Source organism: Anabrus simplex, chromosome 1 (assembly GCF_040414725.1).
Source record: "Anabrus simplex isolate iqAnaSimp1 chromosome 1, ASM4041472v1, whole genome shotgun sequence".
Taxonomy (NCBI): domain Eukaryota; kingdom Metazoa; phylum Arthropoda; class Insecta; order Orthoptera; family Tettigoniidae; genus Anabrus; species Anabrus simplex.
This window is the reverse complement of record NC_090265.1, coordinates 1550316477-1550338322: the sequence shown is the minus strand read 5'-3', so window position 1 is coordinate 1550338322 and position 21846 is coordinate 1550316477. Positions and strand designations below refer to the sequence as shown.

General features: G+C 38.2%; 1 protein-coding gene across 1 annotated transcript; it reads left to right on the top strand.

The window, feature by feature from the left end:
• Positions 1-8293: 8293 nt before the first annotated feature.
• On the top strand, positions 8294-20987 carry MED22 (Mediator complex subunit 22). Its single transcript, XM_067153290.2, has 3 exons — positions 8294-8491; positions 8572-8672; positions 20200-20987. Exons 1-3 carry the CDS (start codon positions 8389-8391, stop codon positions 20416-20418), a joined length of 423 nt encoding a protein of 140 aa, XP_067009391.1. The 5' UTR covers positions 8294-8388; the 3' UTR covers positions 20419-20987.
• The last annotated feature ends 859 nt before the right edge of the window (positions 20988-21846 follow it).

The window sequence follows — 21846 nt, the reverse complement described above, 5'->3', positions numbered from 1 at the left end:
CCATACATGCTCGGAGACAGCGGATCCCTATGTATCTATACCAGCGCTGCGTAGTGAAGGAACATATTAACCGGCACAAGTCGTCACACCAAATACACTATAGAGAATACATGACTCTTTGAGAGATATCGCAAGACATTGATTGCCAGCGCACCTAGCGGGACGACCTTAAAACTGAGTTTAGTAGTAATACCGGTCAGATTATGCAGTGTGAAGTTTTGATGTTGGATTTGCGTTAAGAAGAAGATTTCTGTGAAAATGTAGTTTATCCGGTGACATAAGTTTTTGGAATTACAATCATACAAGCACTGAACCATGTTCGGCAAGGTTTGTGCCGTTTTTGGCTACAATAACTTTGAACTTGTTCAGCTTCCCTCGAGACAAAGCAATGTAAGTAAATTCCAATATTGTAAAATTTAGTGTACACATCACATTACGTTTAACATGTAGTTGTCAAGAGTATTCTTATCTCAGATTAATTACATGCAGAAAATTAAAACAAAATACATCAAACAAAAATTCTTCTTTTCTATCGCTTTTCCCAGATCTGTGGGGTCGCGGATGTGAGCGGTATCGAACATGTGGATTTGGCCCTATTTTAGGCCGGATGCCCTTCCTCACGCCCACCCTATATGGAGGGATGCAATCGCTAGACCTCGGATGTTAGGGAAAAGCCTATTTTATTCCTGAAGACAAAACTTAAAATGAAGTTGTATTTACACGTTTCATGCATTTCTAATGCTACAAACTGTGGTCCTATAGTGCCTTAAAGTCCCTGAATTGACGTTAGAACATATATTTGCCTATATTCCTATAATTTCTATATTCATCCCTAAATCACTTAAAATGCATTTAATATATTCGGTGAAAATATAATATTTCTGACACGTTTTCAGTGTCTTAAACAAAATCTTAAAATCGAAAATCTGTGCACCACACACTCCGAAAAGCCTTAAGAACCTTCCGCAGCGAATACTTCCGTAGTCTGTTGCGAGGCTGGAGACAGTCTCCACTGAAAATCTGCATTTCATTCTGTGAGAAATTTCGGTATTCCCTTTTGTTCAATGAGTGAATTATGCCGAAAGTGTCAAGCTCAAGTCGCCTTTAATTAAAACGTTTCATAAGTATCTCCATTTCACATCGGATGATAAAATTATATTCTGTGACGTTTGAAGCAAAGAGGTGAGAGAAACTTGTTTTATATTTCCCCCTAACGAGTTATTATCAGTTTAGCAAAATAGACATGGTATTGTAATTGATGCCTATTAAAATACGTAAAATTGAAGCCGCCTAAAAATATTTTAGAACCTATTTGACAGCCTATTTAGGCAGCTAAACAACATTTTAGCACCTATTACCCGAGGACTAGTAATCACTATTGCATGTTTCTGTGATGGTTGGAAGAGAAAGAGAAGAGAAGTGAAGAGAAAGTGTTGGAATAAACACGAAAACCCAGTCCCCGAACCAGAAGAATTAATTAGACGCGATTAAAATCTCCGATCCCACCGGGAGTCGAATTCGTGACCTTCTGAAGGGAAGGCCTCAACGCTGACCATTCAGTTAAGGTTCGGTCAAAACGAAATCTTTATTGAGTTTAATTATTTCCATCAGTATTAACATTCCACTTTCGTAGTAGAACAACGCAAACATAATTATTTAGTTTCAATATTTCTATTAAGTTTAACATGCAACTTGTGTAGTTTTAATCTTACCACCTGACGTTTAAGGTCGGGCCGCCAGGTGCGCCACTATCAACGTCTTTCGCACGAGTCTGTCTAGGGAGGTCAAGTCACGAATGCTACTTATGTAGCCGCCATATTGGGTCTTTTAGCGAGCGTAACCAAAGGCAAGTGTATTCGAATTTAGAGGATTTCGGTACCGTACATTGAAATAAAAACAAAATACCAACCAATTTTGATAAAGAATTTAATTGGACATCTTCTGGCCATGTATATATAACTGTATAACACTTAAATGATATGAATACATTCACAGCTATTTGAATAGGAAGATAATTAACAGAGCCTGAAATTCTATTTCTTTTCTTTTTTTGAGAAACAAGAATCAACAGAAAAGCTCATGTTCTTCTCTTTTACTTCCTTACAACTTGGTCCTACTGCGTTTCTTATTAATATCATCTGTCAAATACGTAATCTTTTAAGAGAGTAATTTCCGGTACTGCGTTTCTAAAAGGTTACCCCAGTATGTTGACAAACTATGAATGCCTCTTGAGTTGAGTGCATTAAATTATGTATGGTAACTGTTGTTATCCATTCATGTGGCATTTCTTTCGGTTCTAAGGCAAAAATATTCTGCACGTAAACAACAAGAGTGATGTCCTTAGCTACTCTTAACTAGTTTATTGATAACGCATGCAGCTGTATAGTACAAAGTGGTGGTGGTGATTATTGCTTTAAGAGGAAGTACAACTGGACAACCATCCTCTATAAACACTAATCAGAAGAAAACAAATGGAAGGGGACCAACACTTCGAAAAATGATGGTATCGGCAAAAGAAAAATGAAGGTCACAAAATGCGTGGAAATGAAAAACTTCCTAGGCCTCGAATGCGCTAATGCCGTCGAGGTCGGAAAAGAACAAGTGTTGACCAGGGGAGGTCGGATGGGCTAGAATACTGAAAGCAATGTCAAGACTCAGCTAAGGGCCTCGTAGTCACAACCCAAAATAGATTTCCCCTCGTGGGTGCGGGCAATAGAACAACAACCACGGTATCCCCTGCCTGTCATAAGAGGCGACTGAAAGGGGCGTCAGTCTCTCCTAACCAGGGAGCGTGAGTTGGCGACCACGGGGCTCTTAGCTGAGTCCTAATATTCGTTCATATAATAATAATAATAATAATAATAATAATAATAATAATAATAATAATAATAATAATAATAATAATAATAATAGTTAAGAAAATTAAAGCCATTGGTAGACACGATTTCATAAGAAATATAAATTTAGTCACTATTAAGTTGAGTTAACCTAGGTTAGACTATTTTAGGGATTACATTAGGATATTATGTTAGGCTACGGTACATTAAATTACAGTAGTTGGTTAGTGCGAGTGAAGCGAGTGTTGTGATCTTTAAGTATTTGTCCAGCCATATAATGTACTCTATAGAGCATTTAAGATGAATGAAATTTAGCTGTAAATAATAACTACAGTACAGTATAAGACTGCTATTATCAATACAATTGTTGTAATGATGGCCAGCTGGTCACAAATTGTTGGTTTGAAGTGACAGCCCTATTGTTTGTTGTGATTATAATTGGTAAAATAATAGTAATAATAATAATAATAATAATAATAATAATAATAATAATAATAATAATAATAATAATAAAGAAAATTAAAATTAAAGCCATTAGTAGACACGATTTCATAAGAAATATAAATTTAGTCACTATTAAGTTGAGTTAACCTAGGTTAGACTATTTTAGGGATTACATTAGGATATTACGTTAGACTACGGTACATTAAATTACAGTAGTTGGTTAGTGCGAGTGAAGCGAGTGTTGTGATCTTTAAGTATTTGTCCAGCCATATAATGTACTCTATAGAGCATTTTACATTAATGAAATTTAGCTGTAAATAATAACTACAGTATAGTATAAGACTGCTATTATCAATACAATTGTTGTAATGATGGCCAGCTGGACATAAATTGTTGATTTGAAGTGATAGCCCTATTGTTTGTTGTGATTATAATTGGTAACTGAACAGGAACAAGCATTTCAAATATCTGTGAAACATTTCTACGTTGCATGTAGGGTTAGAATGATACTGTCTGTAGTTTACATGAAAAGGAATGGAATGAAATGGCGTTTGGCTTTTAGTGCCAGGAGCGTCTGAGGACAAGTTCGGCTCGCCAGGTGCAGGTCTTTTGATCTGACTCCCGTAGGCGACCTGCGCGTCGTGATGAGGATGAAGACGACACATACACCCAGCTCCCGTGCCAGCAAAATTGACCAATTATAGTTAAAATTCCTGAACTTGCTGAGAATCGAACCTGGGACCCCTGTGACCAAAGGCCAGCACACTAACCATTTAGCCATGGAGCTGGACACATGAAATTTTCATGAACATCAATACTAGTATTACACATTTCCTGTTACATTTCTTGCTTGTTTTGAAAGACAATTCTCTTTCTTTGGGAGGTTTCCTATTATATGTCAAAGACTTAGGTGGATTAGGGACTTTGAAAATTGTTGGGATGGAATTCCACTTGAATAGTTTCCGTCCATCTGCCCTCTTTAGTTCAAGTTGGGATTCTTCAAAATGATGCTGGAAGAAAATACACCGGGCGAGTTGGCCGTGCGGTTAGAGGCGCGCGGCTGTGAGCTTGCATCCGGGAGATAGTGGGTTCGAATCCCACTGTCGGCATCCCTGAAGATGGTGTTTCGTGGTTTCCCATTTTCACACCAGGCAAATGCTGGGGCTGTACTTTAATTAAGGCTACGGCCGCTTCCTTCCAACTTTCTTTCTTTCAATGCGTAGAAGGAACCACACCAACAGTAAATATAACCAGCAGACGGAAATCTCCATGGATTGCCAAGGAGATAGTGCGAGAAATTCGAAGAAGGGATCGCCTGTACCAGAAATGGAAAAGAAGTCCAACCGATTATGAGTGGGAGAAATACAGGCTGGCTAGGAACAAGGCTAAACAATCTATCAGAGATTCCTACGATTCGTACATCCACAGTCTCAACACCAAGTCCAAGGAACTCTGGGCTCTTCTCAGAAGTAAAGGTTGCAACAGGGCTCCATCTGTATTTAAACATAACGGTACGGCAGTCTCCACACTACAAGATATTGCAGACACCTTCAACAGGAAATTTAAAAGTAACTTCTCCGTCCCTACTGAGGAAGAGAACATGCTATATTCAAGGACAACATCTACCCCTCTCTTCCCTCTAACCAACCTGCATTTCTCAACGAATGAAGTAAAGGAGAGCCTTCTGAAAACAAGACCTCATGCCGCGACCGGGCCGGACCGAGTGCCAGCAAAAAATCTCAAGAATTGTGCAGTCGCCTTGGCGCCCTCGCTTTGCGCTCTCTTCAACTATTCCGTTAATACCGGGTCTGTACCTTTGGAGTGGAAAGAAGCCAACGTAGTGCCAGTTTTCAAAGATGGAGATAAGGAAAACGTAGATGATTACCGCCCAGTTTCTATAACATCAGGGGTCTGTAAATGTATGGAACGTCTAGTTGCTAAATGTATGTTGGATTTTCTCAAGGAGAGAAACCTGCTGAACTCAAACCAGCACGGCTTCATTCAGGGAAAATCCTGCACAACACTTCTAACAAAAGTCATTGATGACTGGCAGTTCTCTTTGGAGCAGACTGATGTCTCACAAATAGACTGTGTGACTCTGGACTGGAGCAAAGCTTTTGACCAGGTGTCACATCAAAGACTTCTGTTAAAACTTAGCAACTACGGCATTCAGGGTAAACTGCTGTCATGGTTGAGGTCATTTTTGGTGGGTCGAAAGCAATGTGTTGTGTACGGAGGAGCCAAATCAGACCAAACCACAATTACGTCTGGAGTAATTCAGGGCAGTGTGATAGGGCCCCTCCTGTACACGATTTATGCTCTCGACTTACCGGATTGTGTAAATTCGACCATGGCGCAGTATGCCGATGACACAGTCATTTACAGAGCCATGAAAAACAGTGATGATATTGTACAATTCCAATCGGATCTGGATAGTATAGCTCTGTTGTGTGAGGTAAATAGATTGTATATAAATATATAAGACTAAGCAGAGCTAAACAACCACTCCAGAACCAACCTACTCTATGTGGAATCCAACTGCCGACTTCTAACTCCATCAGACTGCTCGGTATTCACATTACGGACAATCTGAAATGGAATAAACACGTGGAGGAAGTGAGGTGTAAGGCATACCGGCAGGGGCGTAGCCAGGGGGGGTTACTGGGGGGTTAGAACCCCCCCCCCCCATTGAACTTTCACAAAAAGAAAATAAATAGAAACTGACAGTAAACAATAAACTTCTTTTATGTGATCAAGATAAACTCCCTGCAATCTACTGCTTGTTGAGAGTGTTTGCCTCCCTACCTGTCACCACTGCAGCCAGTGAGAGATCATTTTCAATATTAAGACGCCTTAAAACCTACCTCAGAAATACCACAAGTGAAAGTCGACTCAACGGGTTGGCTCCCTTGAACATTCACAGAGACATAGTTGTAAAACCAACAGATGTGTTAAATTTATTTTTTTAGGAAGCCTCGAAAATTAGATTTTAGATTGTAAACTGAACATACCGTTTGAGATAAAACTGCTGACCTCGATCATATTGTTCCTATTCTGTATTTTAAAGTAAGAATTTTGTAGTGTATTGCAATCTGAATATCACATACAGTAATTCACTCTTGTATCAGTATCCTTATGACAGCCATGCATGCGCGTACCAGACACGCACAAGCACAAGCACTTTCATTATGTTACATCTTAATTTTGTAACTGTAACCCCCCCCATTGGCCGATCCTGGCTACGCTACTGCATACCGGGCGCTAGGTTTCGTCCGTAGATGTCTCTCGGGAGGAAGAAGTAAAGCCCTACGAACGGCTTATATTTCCCTTGTGCGGCCCATACTATTATATGGCCTTCCTTCCTGGCATCCAACTACAACGGAAAATATGAGGAAACTAGAAGGTATCTAGCGACGAGCAGAACGTTTAATTAACAAACACATCCCCTTAAACACAGCCAGGTCATTGCCACCAGTGAACTCGTTATGTACACAAATAGATGTAGCCTTCCTTAGGAAATCCCTGAGAGATCACACACACCTTTCTCCTTTCCACCGCCTGCAGCTCAATTACCGCTCTGTTAAAAGAGGCCAAGGAGTTACTCTTGTCCCTCCCTTCGCTAGAACAACCTCATATTTAAATGGGTTTTACTCAAGGGCTGCTCGTACGTGGAACCTTATACCATCTGAGGTAAAGCTACTTCCTCTTCCTCACTTCCTTCGCGAGTAAGAAAATGTATATGTAAATATAAACCTATATGTGATGTATATAACTTGTATAAATTAGAATTGCAAGAAGGATGGGTGCAAGTACAGGTGTATGTGGGCAAATGTGTATGCGTACGCGTGTGTGAGTGGTTGTGAATGAGTGTGTATACAGGGGTCTGAGTGAGAGTATAAATGGCTGGGTGTTCTTACTCTAATATTTTCAGGATAAATCAAGATAATTATTATTCTAAGTGTACAGTGTTTGTAGTGTAAATATGTAAATTTAAAATTGTCTACATAAGTTTGTATGTAAATATTCAGTAGAATTTATGTACACATGTGGAGATGGAGGCACTTCCGTGTTTGTGGGGCTTGCTCTTTCTCCATCTACCACCCCTAAATTGTACATGTACAATTTAAGGAAAATAAATAAATAAATAAATAAATAAATAAATAAATAAATAAATAAATAAATAAATAAATAAATAAATAAATAAATAAATAAATAAATAAATAAATTAATTAATTAATTAATTAATAATAATAATAATAATAATAATAATAATAATAATAATAATAATAATAATAATAATAATAATAATAATAATAATAATAATAATAATAATAATAACTCCTAGGCCTTTCCTCTCCCATCGTCGCCATAAGACCTACCTGTGTCGGTGCGACGTAAAGCCACTAGCAAAAAAAACATAATAAGACCTATAAATATAAAACATCGTTCATATAAACATACTGTTATTCAGGAATAATACAAATGTATAACTTCACTTACCTCGCACAAGAAGCAATTATCTGAAGGTTGCCATTTGTCACGCCTACAGTTTTGTACCCACTGAGCTCTCCTTTGCTTATCTCTCGGGAAGCGAAACACTCTAATTCCGTCATTTGTGTTATTTTGACAATTTGGTGCGGCGCAGTATCCCGTTTTCCTTCAAAATACAAGTCATAACTCACATAATTACAACGGGCACGCCCACGTAACAACGATATTTGAGACCCAATATGGCCGCCACCGCAAAGGATTGTGGTAGCGTGAACAGACCTCCCTAGACAGACCTTGCTTTCGCAGTTTAGTATGGGAGAATGCCGAATTGTCCAGTTTTGTCTAAAGTGAATTTGGTCACACTAAACAATTTCTATTCGTGCTACTGTACAGTAGCTTAAATGCTCATTCGTGTGAATCTAATTCATCTCTCTAGATCTTCTTTGGAGTCTGAAATTATAAAACTCTTAGAGTGGGATGGTACTTTTAGCTCGATTTTCATTTGTTTCGTAAACAAAATTAAGACGATGGCTGCCTTCTTCAATAACATTCATTCTTTTTGAACCGAAATATAATTGTGGTATGAACTAGATTGTAGTTTCACTAAGACGGCAGAATGTCTCATTCCCGCGGGCTTCCCCAAAGTAAAGAAGCTTTACTTAAATCGTACACTACGAGGCTTAAAGATGATGTTAAATCAATGCTGGAGAATTTTGAAGGTAAGAGCTGTTCACACTAACTATTGTAGAACAGGAATAATGAGCTAAAAATAACAAATATTTTAAATATTTTATTTTAGAAATCGTCAAGCTTGCGAAAGGAGAGAGTGATACTCAGCTGTCAAAAATGACCCAAAGTGAACAAGATACTTTTGAGATGCATGTCAGAGCAGCTAATATTGTAAGTAGGTCTATCTGTAGTGTTAAGCCAGTGTGTATAATCCAGTCGTTCAAGTTTAGATTTGAGCTTAGTATTTATATTTCCCACAAGCAATGTGAAGCAGCAAATTGAGTTCAAAGTTGCCCTAGTAGCACAGAGTAAGATCTAGTTTGTTGCTCATCTATAGGAATTACCTGCTAAGGTGATTTGTTTATTGGCGAGGCAGATGTCTACATGCAGAAGAGAATTAGTACCGGTACCTAAAGTATTGTACACATTTAGATCTATAATGCATGGACAGATACAGGTATTTTTTATAAGTGGAGCAGCTGATTGTGCTATGGTAAACTAAGATTTCAAAATAAGATACAAATTTGTTACTGCTGTCATCTGAATTCATAGATTACTTGCTCAGTCAAGCCCACAAAAACCAATGTTTTCAATATAAGTTCTAAAATTACTGCAAATTGTGTCATTGTCCAAAGGACTTGTTGAAATGTTGATGTTATGGATTATCCAAAAAAAATGTAGTTTTATGTGACTTTATATGTTGATTATAGCCAAAGGACGTGCTAGTTTTATGAGAAATCAGAACCAGATTGGACATGAGTTTTCATTTCAGAAATCCCTCTTGCATTGGTTGCGTTTGAACCAGGATTGTCACAGTGAAAAGCCAGTGGCGATGCCACTCAGCTGTCATGCCCTCATGGATTATCATACAGAATTCTGAATGTTTTAGACAGATGTACATTTTTAACTCTTCACGTACAATTGTATTTTTATAGAGCATGAAAAGGTCTTCCCACTTACAGGGTGGTATTTGACTGTTATCTTAATAAAATTTGGTTATGTTTAATAGTAGATTCTCTCCAGAACCTATTATTGAAGAGAACCCCTTACTTAACTGTCCAGTTTTGGACAGAGGCCTTAACACTGAAGAATGTATGTCGTTTTGTGTACTTTTGGCAAAATGGGATAAATTCCTTCATCAGTAGTAAAGACCTAATGGAATCCTGTTAAATATATTTATTCTCAAAAGAATCCAGTTAACCACTGTAATGAGAACAACTTTCCAGTGTGTCTATTTTGAAGGTAATTGATGGCCTTTGAAATATAGTATACAGTAATGCATTCAGTTGGCAATACTGAGAAGTTCCATTGATTTTGCAGCTTCTAGATATTTCATATCAAGCCTACATTACTGTCAAGTAGAGGAAATATGTCTTCTCTCTACTTGACTGTATGCCATCGTCATTCTTCACCCAACACACTGATCTAGTCCATTGTCTTACACTGTTTTGAAGTCTGTTTCATAACCTAAGTCTCGTAAGCCTCTTAAACGCCCTAAATCTCGTGCGTGGAAACTGAGGCGCAGAGGCTCCGTGCACTGTGCATCGGTCCAACTCGGCTTGACTTGGATGATCTAGAGTACTGCGAGCGACGAAGTGTTCAGTGACGGACGGCTTGTTTATCAGTGAAATAGACAGGCGCAAGACAACAACATAATAATGGAGCAACCTGTTTCAAAGAATGCTAAGATGCCCAAGAGTTAATTTCAATCAAACTGGGAAGTTCCGTATTTTTTTCTCAGTAGTGACGATAAAGCCAAATGCTTAATCTGTGGGACAATAATTACATGATCATCAAAAAGATCTATTTTTCAGTACAAAGGTTTTGCTTGAATTCTACCAGAATTTGTCAAAGGAAGATTTTCCTAAGCTGTCCGGCTCCATGGCTAAGTGGTTAGCTTGCTGGCCTTTAGTCACAGGAGCCCCGGGTTCGATTCCCGGCAGGGTCGGGAATTTTAACCATCATTGCTTAATTTTGCTGGCACGAGGATTGGGTGTATGTGTTGTCTTCATCATCATATCATCCTCATCACAACGCGCAGGTCGCCTACGGGTATCAAAACAAAAGACCTGCACCTGGCGAGCCGAACATGCCCTCGGATACTCCCAGCACTAAAAGCCATACGCCATTTCATTTCATTTCCTAACCTGCATCGAGAAGCAGCTAAGTTTACTTCTATGTCTGGTTCCACATGCATATGTGAATTTTTTTTCCTGTTTTGATTCATACGGAAACTAAATTGTGTGCAAGTATTTTTGATTGTAATTTAAAGAACGGCTGTCAGCCGATCCCGTGTTCTAGACATTACTGGTATAGTTGCTAAAGAAAAAGGAAAAGAAGAGCTAGAGAAGATAAATTGTCGGCTCAGATCAAATTGAAAGAAGAGTTTTTTAACACCAGTAACATTGTCCCATACAACAGAATGTCTCCGCTCACTGCACATAAACATTTTGCAGTGAGGGGAGAAACAGCGGGGAAGGTGAAGAATGCAGAGACAGGCCGAACGGATGAGACAGGTGTAGGGAAACAGGAGTGGGGGTTTGCACTCTGGTCAGCATAGTGAAGTCATCTCCTGCACCTTGCACCATGCAGTGCACCGGCGCATGCACTTCGAGAGGCTCTGACCTAAAAGCTCCTCAGTCTCTCTTTCCTTTGTTGCATCCGTCATTTGTTTTGCAATAATGTCCAACTCGTTGGCTGAATGGTCAGTGTACTGGCCTTCGGTTCAGAGGGTCCCGGGTTCGATTCCCGGCCGGGTTGGGGATTTTAACCTTCATTGGTTAATTCCAATGGCCCGGGGCTGGGTGTTTGTGCTGTCCCCAACATCCCTGCAAATCACACACCACACATAACACTATTCTCCACCACAATAAACTCGGTTACCTACACATTGCAGATGCCGCCCACCGTCATCGGAGGGTCTGCCTTACAAGGGCTGCACTCGGCTAGAAATAGCCACAGAAAATTATTATTATTTGCAGTACTTTCTTCTTCATCTCAGCCAATATTCCCAAAATATCTCAGCCAGTTTTTCAATATTTTTCACCATATTATAGTTTATTCTTCCCTTCCTCCCTGATTCTCAGAAACATGCTTAATTTATTATTTCCAGTTATTCATCATTGCTAGGTTTATGTCATTAAAGATGTGTAGGCCATAATGTGCTCTGGTACATTATTTCTTCATTCTTCTTTGATACTTCCTTGCCCTCTTCTGAGACTTGTTAGAGAAATACAGTTGTGTGTTACATCCTGGAACCGAAAAGAATTGCTCAGAAACTCAACCTTCTTCCTTACATGTGCATATGTTAAAACAGTTGAAGTTGTGAAGACAGTGTACAGTAGTTACGAGAAATAAGTTCATGGAAATGTCTCCCCACCAAGTATCTTCAGTCAAGAGATGACTACCACACATTAAGTCAATAACTTCATTCAATTTTATTTTTCAGTTTTTATTTCTTCAGTTGGAAATGCACCCTTACTGCATGTGGATGTCACAGAAACATAAATTGGATAACAAGAACATGTACAGGATTTCATACTCTCCTAATTATGCACACCAAATACTTGTGAGACATGTGACAACCACAAAGCCGTGGTTGAATCTGAAATCAAATGATGCTGTCAGAAATAAGCCCACTGGTCTGGATGATTTTAGTCCTATCTTCTTTAAGAATACAGCAGTAGCTATTTCACATCCTATTACTGTCATATTCAACCGTGGCTTCTCAGTGGGCTATGGTACTTTCTAAACTCCTGGAAAATTGCAAATATCACAACAGGACTTAATGGTGGAAGGAGGTCAGATATCACAAATTATTGTCTGATCTCTATATTATCTGCCATAGCAATTATACAAATACATGTATATATCTCTAATTTGGTAAAATATCTGTGTAATGGATTAAGTTTTAAAAGCGGTTAAGAGAAAGGATCCAACAACTAATGCCATGGTTTTTGCTGATGATGTAATGGTATGGGGTGAGGTAGAAGCGGAAGTACAAACTAGACTAGATCTCTGGCATGAAGCTTTTACAACCTTAGGTCTCAAAATCAGCAAAACGAAGACAGTTGGCTTGGTGACGAGTAGAAACTCTCCAACTGTTCATCTAAGAATTGGAAATGAGGAGATGGATATTCTAGACAACTTTCAATATTTAGGTAGTGTTCTGTCATCAGACAATACCATACATCAAGAGATTAGTAACAGTATACAGAAAGTTTCCAAATTCTATCACGCTGGACGTCAAATACTTTGGGATGAAACATTTCTGTTAGTTTCCAAGATCAGCTTGTACAAAATATATCTAGTACCTATACTGGCGTATGGCCTGGAAGCAGCAACATTTACTGGACCAACACAGAGTCGTCTTCAGGCAACAGAAATGAAGTTTCTCCGTTCTTGTCTACAAAAACAAAAATGGATAAAATAAGAAATGTGGATATCCGACAACAGCTTGGATTGGAAAGAAGCTTGCTGGAGACTCTAGAAGAAAAGAGGTTGCAATGGTATAGTCACATGAAAAGAATGAACCCTCATAGGACTCCTCAAACATACTTTGACCACAATGTTCCTGGGAAAAGACCAAGAGGAAGACCTCGTGATGTTTGGGAAAAACAGTTAATAAAGGACCTTGAAATTAGAGATGTGAACTGGTGTTGCATATATGAGCAGCATCTGTGGATGGATAGAACAAACTGGAGGAGGCTCGTACACAACCGCACCCGGCTTGCTGGAGCAAAGAAATGATGCTGATGATCTGTGTATTTGTACTTAAAAATGAAACCTACATTTGGTAAAAAAAAAAAAAAAAAAAAAATAGAATCAAAACTGGTTTCAAAATTCAGTCATAATGTCTCTTAATATTTATCATGTCGGCATAAGACCTATCTGTGTCGGTGCGACGTAAAACAAATAGCAAAAAAATATATATATATTTATCACAGGAAAGAATTTGGATTTATTTACAGGAGGATTGAAATCTGGAATCTGTATGAAATTATCAGATTATATAAATTTAGCATTGTAATAAACAAGAAACTCATGAGATGTTATTAATGTCTGCTTTAAGAATGATTTATACCACTGTCATTCTCAAAGTATCAGTTATGTATGAATTATATTTCTGGTATTATTTCACGATACTTTCTTCATTCAGTTCCTGCCACTATCCATTTTTGTCTTCTTTATTTTTCGTTTTGCAAAAAAATGTACACGAGGATCGCTATAACGTTCTGAATTATAACAGTTCATGACCCAACAGTGTTGTTTAGCATAATGAGGACATTTCATGTTGCCTCTATGTGTAAATTACCAGTGGTTTGTCACCAACGTTATCCGTATTACACCAAGTGCCGTTAATACCATTGTAGCAGTAAACAACTTATACAACTTTTTTTTAACAATTTGCTTTATGTCTTATGGCGACGATGGGACAGGAAAGGCTTAGGAGGGGGAAGGAAGCGGCCATGGCCTTAATTAAGCTACAGCCCCAACATTTGCATGGTGTAAAAATGGGAAACCATGGAAAACAATCTTCAGGGCTGCCAACAGTGGGGTCCGAACCCACTATCTCCCGGATGCAAGCTCACAGCTGCGCGCCCCTAACCACACGGTTAACGCGCCTGGTAGGTGATAAATTGAAAGCAAGAATGGATTACAAAGATGGATGAGAGCTTATACTTTTGCTTATAGAAGTCCACCGTTTCTTCATAAATTCTTCTTTTATTTTTTCCGCATCGACCTCTTCTGGCTGGTTTTCGTTGGTTTCAAATCTAATTGTTGGATCAATGATGAAACCTTCACATCCACGAACCTACTACGCTGGCGTAGCAGGGGGAGAGCTGATACTCCCATGTGGCGCGTCCCAGGTGATGGATAGGGGGGTCCTAACCGGCTCGCCGGCGGACTTGAGGGAAATAAAATACCTCTCGCGGACCAAACACACGCCCCCCTGTGGGTGGGGGATGCAGACGAAGAATACACCCATGGTATCCACTGCCTGTCATAAGAGGCGACTAAAAGGGGCGACCAAGGGATGATTATATCAGAACCATGAAACTCGTTGCGATTAGTACCACCACGCGGGGAACATCATGGGACACTTTTCCTTGTGCTATGTTAGGTACCAAATAGGTTTGTGATTAGTAGCAAACGAGAGCGCGACGGCTTTTACATTACCTGTGATTAATAGCACTATATGAGCGACACCATGGGATGACGGAACCCATGGTTCTGGCTTGCCTATGATTAGTAACCACTATATGAGGAACACCACGGGATAGTACGAGTCCCTGTGGTTAGTACACTTAGGTGATGAACACCATAGATTTGCGTTGCCTGCCAATGGCGCCACAGTGTGCGAAACACAGTAGGTCTGTAATATATGTGCGAATTTCATTACCTGTGAGTAGTACCAAAATGTGTGGAATACCACGAGTCTACGCTACGCTTGATTAGTACCGCAACATGACAAATACCATGGCTCTACTTTTCTAGCGATAAGTACCATTATGAGGGGCCGATGACTTGGATGTTAGGCCCCTTTAAACAACAAGCATCAATCATCAATCAGCATCGAAACCTTCAGAACAGGACGGCTTAAAAGCAATAATGTCAGTGCGTCAGTTGCTTCCTCTGTTGGAGAGACCGTGTACTTCTTCATAGACATTATAACCTTGTCCTCTCAAAGCGTTAGCTATCATTGATCTGGCTACATTATGGCATGAGTTGCATAGTAATTCACCATGTGGACAAGCTCCCAGGACATGCAAAAGAGTCTCGAACTCACTGTGGTAGTGCCAACAGAAGCTGTTGCCCTGGGATCTGCCAGGTATAGTACTGACTGCAAGACAATTCTTTATGATCACAAATCCATGTATTCGCTGGAGTATACTGTTTAAATAGGACTACACCTTTGTCTTTATGCTCTTTCTTGCTCCAGTTGTCAAAAGCTCTTCTTCTTACTTCCAGTCAAACTTTCTTTGTATCTACAAAACCATGCCTTTTGTCTCGAATAGATTCTGTTTTGCTACATTCAATTCAGCGAGACTCATGCTGATTTCTTGACATAAGTTTCTCGTTGAGTGTAAAAAAAAAATGTTATTGGAAGATTTCAAAATTTTGCCTGCATTAATATGTTGTAGAATTTCCTTTAATGCTCTCCTAACCATAATATCGAAGTCATTTATAAATTTGACTGGAATCTTTTGTGGTGGTACTGTCTGAAATTTATACACCTAACTGGGACTGTTTGAAGTGTTTATGATAAAAATTTTATCGGAATGCAAAAGCGGTGAAGACATGAGGAGCTCTAGGGTGGTTTTCAGCTTATTTAGGATCTCGACGGACTGGAAAGTAATTTCATTGGAGAAATTTACACCCAAATACTTAATAGATTCTCCTTTCTTCAAACATGGTATCTGTTTTTCATCTGCCATGAATAGTTTTTCTTCTGATAGGTGACCATGTTTGATGCATATTCCTTTACATTTTCCAATATTGATGTTAAGTCCAATTTCTTGTAATTGATGTATGGCCGCATGAGCAAGTACAAAATCTGACTCAGAATCTTTTCCAACAATAACTACATCATCAGCAAAACTTAATACTGTTAGAGCTTCATGATCTGGACTCAACTGAAAGCCATATTGGGTAGATATCGACATTTCACTAAGGTCATCCAGAATATGATTGATAGTGAGATTAAACAGTATTGGCAACAGAGGAGAACCTTGCATAACTCTCCTGCTTATCAAGAGAGGTCTTGTTTTGCTTCCCTGCATCTGAATTTGTGTGAAATTTCGTGTTTGCAGAATTCATGATTAAATTTGCAAGTTTGGTTGGAATTGGTAACGACTTTAGTGTCTCATTTAAATGAGCATAACCAACGTTCTCAAAGGCTTTCTGTATATCTAAGAATATAGTAGTCAGATTGGCTTGTTTGTTTTTGGCTTCATAGAAAAGAGAGTCAAGTATCGCAGTGTTGACATGCGTTCCAGAGGAGTTGGTAAATCCTCGTTGATTGGGGTTTAAGACAACATGTTCACGAAGACACCTGTCAAGGACCTGCTCAATTATTTTTCTTATTACTGAACAGATTGTGATGGGTCTCCAGTTCTTAATATTGAGTGTATCTCCACCTTTATGGATTTAAACAGCCCTGGCCTTTTTGGAGATAGAAGGTACAACCCCAGTTTTCAACATACGTGTGGCAATGTGAATGATATGTCAACTGAAATACTGTCTTTGATAACTCTGACAAGGATGTGGTCTGGACCAGTTGATTTGTTTACGGCTATATGATTAACAGCAAAGCTTATTTCGTCTGGGCTTATAGTGTCATAAAATAAAATGTAAATTTGTTCCCTATCAATATCACTTATATGAGATGGGTATTCGGATCGAATCATGTCATTAGGTTGCCCAAGAATTTCAGAGAAATAATGGAATATTTCATCCAAAGGAATTTTACAGTTTTCAGCATTGGAATTTAAAACGGATATAATAGTCTTTCCGCGCTGATTGTAAATGTGCTACTGGGTAAGCTGATATTTGTAATTTTTGTGGCATTTTATTCAGTCCCGTTTTGTTGCCCGTTCAGGATTGGTTGTCTGTGGGTTTTTTTTATTTTTTCTATACTGGTAGTATTTCCATGATGGATGTTTGGGGCCAGGGAGTAGATCAATCGCAGAAGCCAAGAACTCGCACCGAATATTAATCTCGTAGTTAAATTGCTCATCTGTCAAATTTTTTAAAAATCTACTTTGACACGGCATCATTTTCTGCTTAAATTCATGCAGTAAAGTGATGACATCCTTAGTTTCCATGTTAGCATGAGGGACACTTTCTTGAGCGATTTTTTTCAACATTTTGAGAGGGATCAACCCCCCTGTCGATTTCTAGAAACTAAAATTTGACAGTGAATATCAGAATGAGCTCTGCTGATGTGTATTTTGACCCCACGGGAACTGGAGTAATGATATCCGCAGTGTGGACACTGACAATTTATATTGTCATATGCCTGATTTGAAGAATTCGCAGTGTGTCTAGCTGATAAACTTGGATGAAGAGTTTGAGATGCCTGAGGAATTCCTAAATTGAAATGCAATTGTTCATTATCTACAAATGATGAGTCCTGAGATAGTGGCTCGTGAGCTCTTCTGAGCTTTCATTATCATACTGTTCATGCTTAATGTAAACTTGTAGTATTGAATAAACGCAAGTTCCTTTGTCTTTAACGACACTGACTTAATATAGATTGTTCTTATTTGAAGATCAATTGACAAATGTTGGAGTAAAGAGTCCGAAGTCTCTTATTTAACAGTTATGAACAATATTTCAATCTTTCAACTACACGTAAAATAACTTTGCCCAGAGTATGCATGAACAGTAAAAAAAACAATGTAAGTACTGTTTTTGTAATGCTTTGTCTACTTAATAGATTCTTTTGAATTGACACTTTAACTGGCTGTCCTTGAAATTACTAATATGTGACATAGAACACTTTACTTCTGACATGCAGAAATGTAGTCACTGTGTTAGTACTTGATCCACAGACTTAGGGATGGGTTAAACACTTAATATATTACAAGGCCTAGAGAACTACAAGAGAGTTTGCAGCAGGCATGGATATCATGGCAAACAACTGCTGTGGCATATCATGGCAAACAACTGCTGTGGCATACTTTGTCCTTGGTCAGTGAGCTGTACGCACAGACAACTCTACAGTATAAACAGAACACTATAATCTTGTAATGCAATTTCTTATGTTTAATTCATATTGTGAATAAAAATGCAAACAATAGGTTTGTTCAAATTTAAATAGATTTTACGTATACCAAGCAAGTTGCTATGTGATTTGTGTGATTTGGGTCACGTAGCTGTGAGCTTTCATTGGGGAGAGGATGGGTTTGAGCCCCACTGTTGGCAGCCTTGATTATAATTTTGCACAGTTCCCCATTTTTACCCCAGGCAAATGCTAGGGCTGTACCTTAATACCATGGTCGCTTCCTTCTCGGCCCTAGCACTGATCTCTCCTGTCATCACCATAAGACCTGACTGTGTCGGTGTGATGTAAAACAAATAGGAAAAAATTCACATGTGGATTACAGAAAAACTGTGATAATAAACATCTTTATTCCATAAATGATTTCCCCTTCAAAATAATTATGAATGTATATAAATAATAGATAATTTTTTAATTCTTGTGGAAAGAGAGATATGTATAAAGATGCATGTTTAGTAACTGAAATTATATTGATCATACATCAATCTTCTTTTTCTTTATCGTTTATCCCGCCTGGTTGCGGGGTCTGGTATATGGATCTGCTGTCTCCATGTAGTTTTCTCTTGGGCCACATCTGGATCGATATTCACTCTCTTGAAGTCTTTATGTAATATGTTGGTCCAATGTTGCTTAGGTCTCCCCTTGGTCTTCTGCCAACAACCTCTAGGTTCTAGTCCATCTTGGCAATTGTTTCAGCTCCTGTTCATAAAAATCTCCCAGAACATTATCAGAGACAGGTCTCATGGATTGGTGCAATGCCAAACTATTTCTCGTTACTGTCGTTGAAAATGCAATCAATTTAGTGATGCTCGCTGTCCACCTCAGCATCTTTGTCTCCATTGATCGTACATTAGTAACATAGATATTTTATTTAATGTATGTTCACAAGAAAATATTTGATATTTTGTAATGTTTCTCTTATACAGAAAGTATTGCTAAACATATGGCCTTCAGTAATCTCAAATAAACAAGATTGTGTTTTTATTCAGTCGGGTAATAGAAAATGTAAATATAGATAAAAAATAGACCTTGTAAAATTTAATGAATAAAGAAATAAATAAAACATCGTCAGCATTGTGGCCTTCGGTTTAGAGGGTTTTGGGTTTGTTTCCCAGCCGGGTCAGGGATTTTAATCGCGTCTGATTTATTCTTCTAGCTCGCAAGCTGAGTGGTCTTTGTCCCAATTCCCAATACTTCTCCATATTCAGACAACACACCACACTACCAACTACCACAGAAACATGCAATAGTTATTACCATACATCTCTCCACATAGGGTTGGCAGCAGGAAGAGCATCCGGCCGTAAAACAGAGCCAAATCCACATGCTACACACTTTGCACCCTCAATCCCACACGTGTGGGAAAAAGTAGAAGGAAGAGAGAAAGAAAGAAAAAACAAACATGAAACTGACTTTTCCCTTGCATGCATTGTGATTTTACTAATTTTGTTTTGATTGTTTTGACTCCACAATTCTTTGATTTCAATGCAGCCATTGCAACATGCAGCCTTGTTGTTCCACCTTGCACTGCATTGTACCGGTTACAGGAGAGTTGCCTATCAAGCCAGCCACAGTGGATCAAACAAAAATCCGTAGCTCAGTGTGCCATGCCTGTTCTATGATGTGATATAGTTTACTTAGGAAATAAGAGTCTGGAAACCACATACAGTACTTAAGGAATTGGATTTTCTTACTTAAAATACTTGTAATTCTATGCATTCAGTTCACTTTTTATGCCTCAGTGTTTTTTAGAAACAAAGTGCTTTGATGGAAAAAATAATTGAATTGCATTTTAGAAACATACATTTGTCTTTTATTTATACTACTGTTCTTGTTTTAGAAATAGAAATATTTTTTTTGTTTGTATATTTATGATAATGCCATTTAGATTCTGTTTGTTTTGTTTTAAAGGTTCGAGCAGGTGAATCCTTGATGAAGCTTGTGTCTGATATTAAACAGTATCTCATCCTGAATGACTTTCCTTCCGTTAATGAGGCCATTACACAGAATTCCAAACTCTTCCGAACAAAGCAAAATGAATGTGATCAGAAACTGATGAGTCTCAGAGATGATATGGCTGCTGACTTATATGATCTAGAAGAAGAATATTATACCTCTATTTATAAATAACCTAGTTGTTTATCAGTGTGAATATTCGTGGTTCAAGAATTTGTTTTTTGAATGTTTTCATATAGAGAAATGTAACATGCAGACTTAAAGACCATTCAACAGGGTTTTATTATATGGTAAGCAATAATGTGCTCATTTTCCAAAGTGATAGCACTGGTCTACAATAATTCTAAATGGCATTGATATTTATTGTGTATAAAACTCATTAATGACTTTGAAAGGGTTTTATGTCGTTTAGTTATATATTTAATTTATCTGCCTGGAAAGGGCACCTGCCTGTGAGATTTCTCTTTGTGTATCATCTTTATAAACAGGGTAATTAATGAGAACTTCTCGTTTAAGTAAAGATAGTGTCCTCTTGAGGATGTGTATTTTTGAACTTGTAAAGAGACAGTTTTTACGTTTTAATATCATATAACATACACATAAGAAAACGTAGTTCATTTTGTCTGTAAAACTTAACCCTAGTGCCCTCAGCATAAATTTATTTCACAAGATAAATCGTATAAAGTGTACCTTGTTTTATTTGTGCGGGGCTGATTGACTCAGATGGTTGAGGCGCTGATCTTCTGACCCCAACTTGGCAGGTTCGATCCTGGCTCATTCCGGTGGTATTTGAAGGTGCTCAGGTACATCAGCCTCGTGTTGGTAGATTTACCGGCATGTAAAATAACTTCTGCAGGACAAAATTTTGGCACCACGGCGTCTCCAAAAACTGTAAAACGTCGTTAGTGGGACATAAAAACAATAACAACGTTGTTGTTGTTATTATTATTGTATTATTTGTAGAAGAGAGATGTGTTCATTGCCAAAGCTAGAGACCCATCAAATACAGTATAGACAATATGCGACACGTCTGGATTTAGCCTTATTAAAATGGGAGACAAGTCGCAAGTGGCGCTCCTAGTGGCTTGTCCTGAAAATTCGGGCTAAATTCAAATATCAATGGAAATGTATATACGGAAATGGATAAATAAATTACGTCTAGAAAGAAAGTGTTACTAAGATATTAACCCCAAAGTTGCTAAAGCAATTCTGGATAAATGAATGAAGAATTATTTAACAGGTTATTATTTAAAGACTGAAATTAGACATATAATCAAGATGTGAACTGGGCTGCTGTGAAAGGGCTTGATCTTTCATTTATGCATTACTTTTTTAGTTTTACAATTCCTGCCTGAACATTCACAGATAGATTTTCTTTTTTCTCATTTAAAAGCATTGTGTCATCATATTAAATCACTTGTCAACAAAAATATAGGCACATTCCTTACACACATGATTCAATGAATTTACATTTAAGAGCTGGACAATTTTCCTTTTAACTTGAAGCCTACTAACAGAAAGAAAATCTATAAATTTAGCCTCAAAAACATTCAAACTTTCCCTATAAGCAATACTTGCCATAATGCCATTACATTAGGGTAA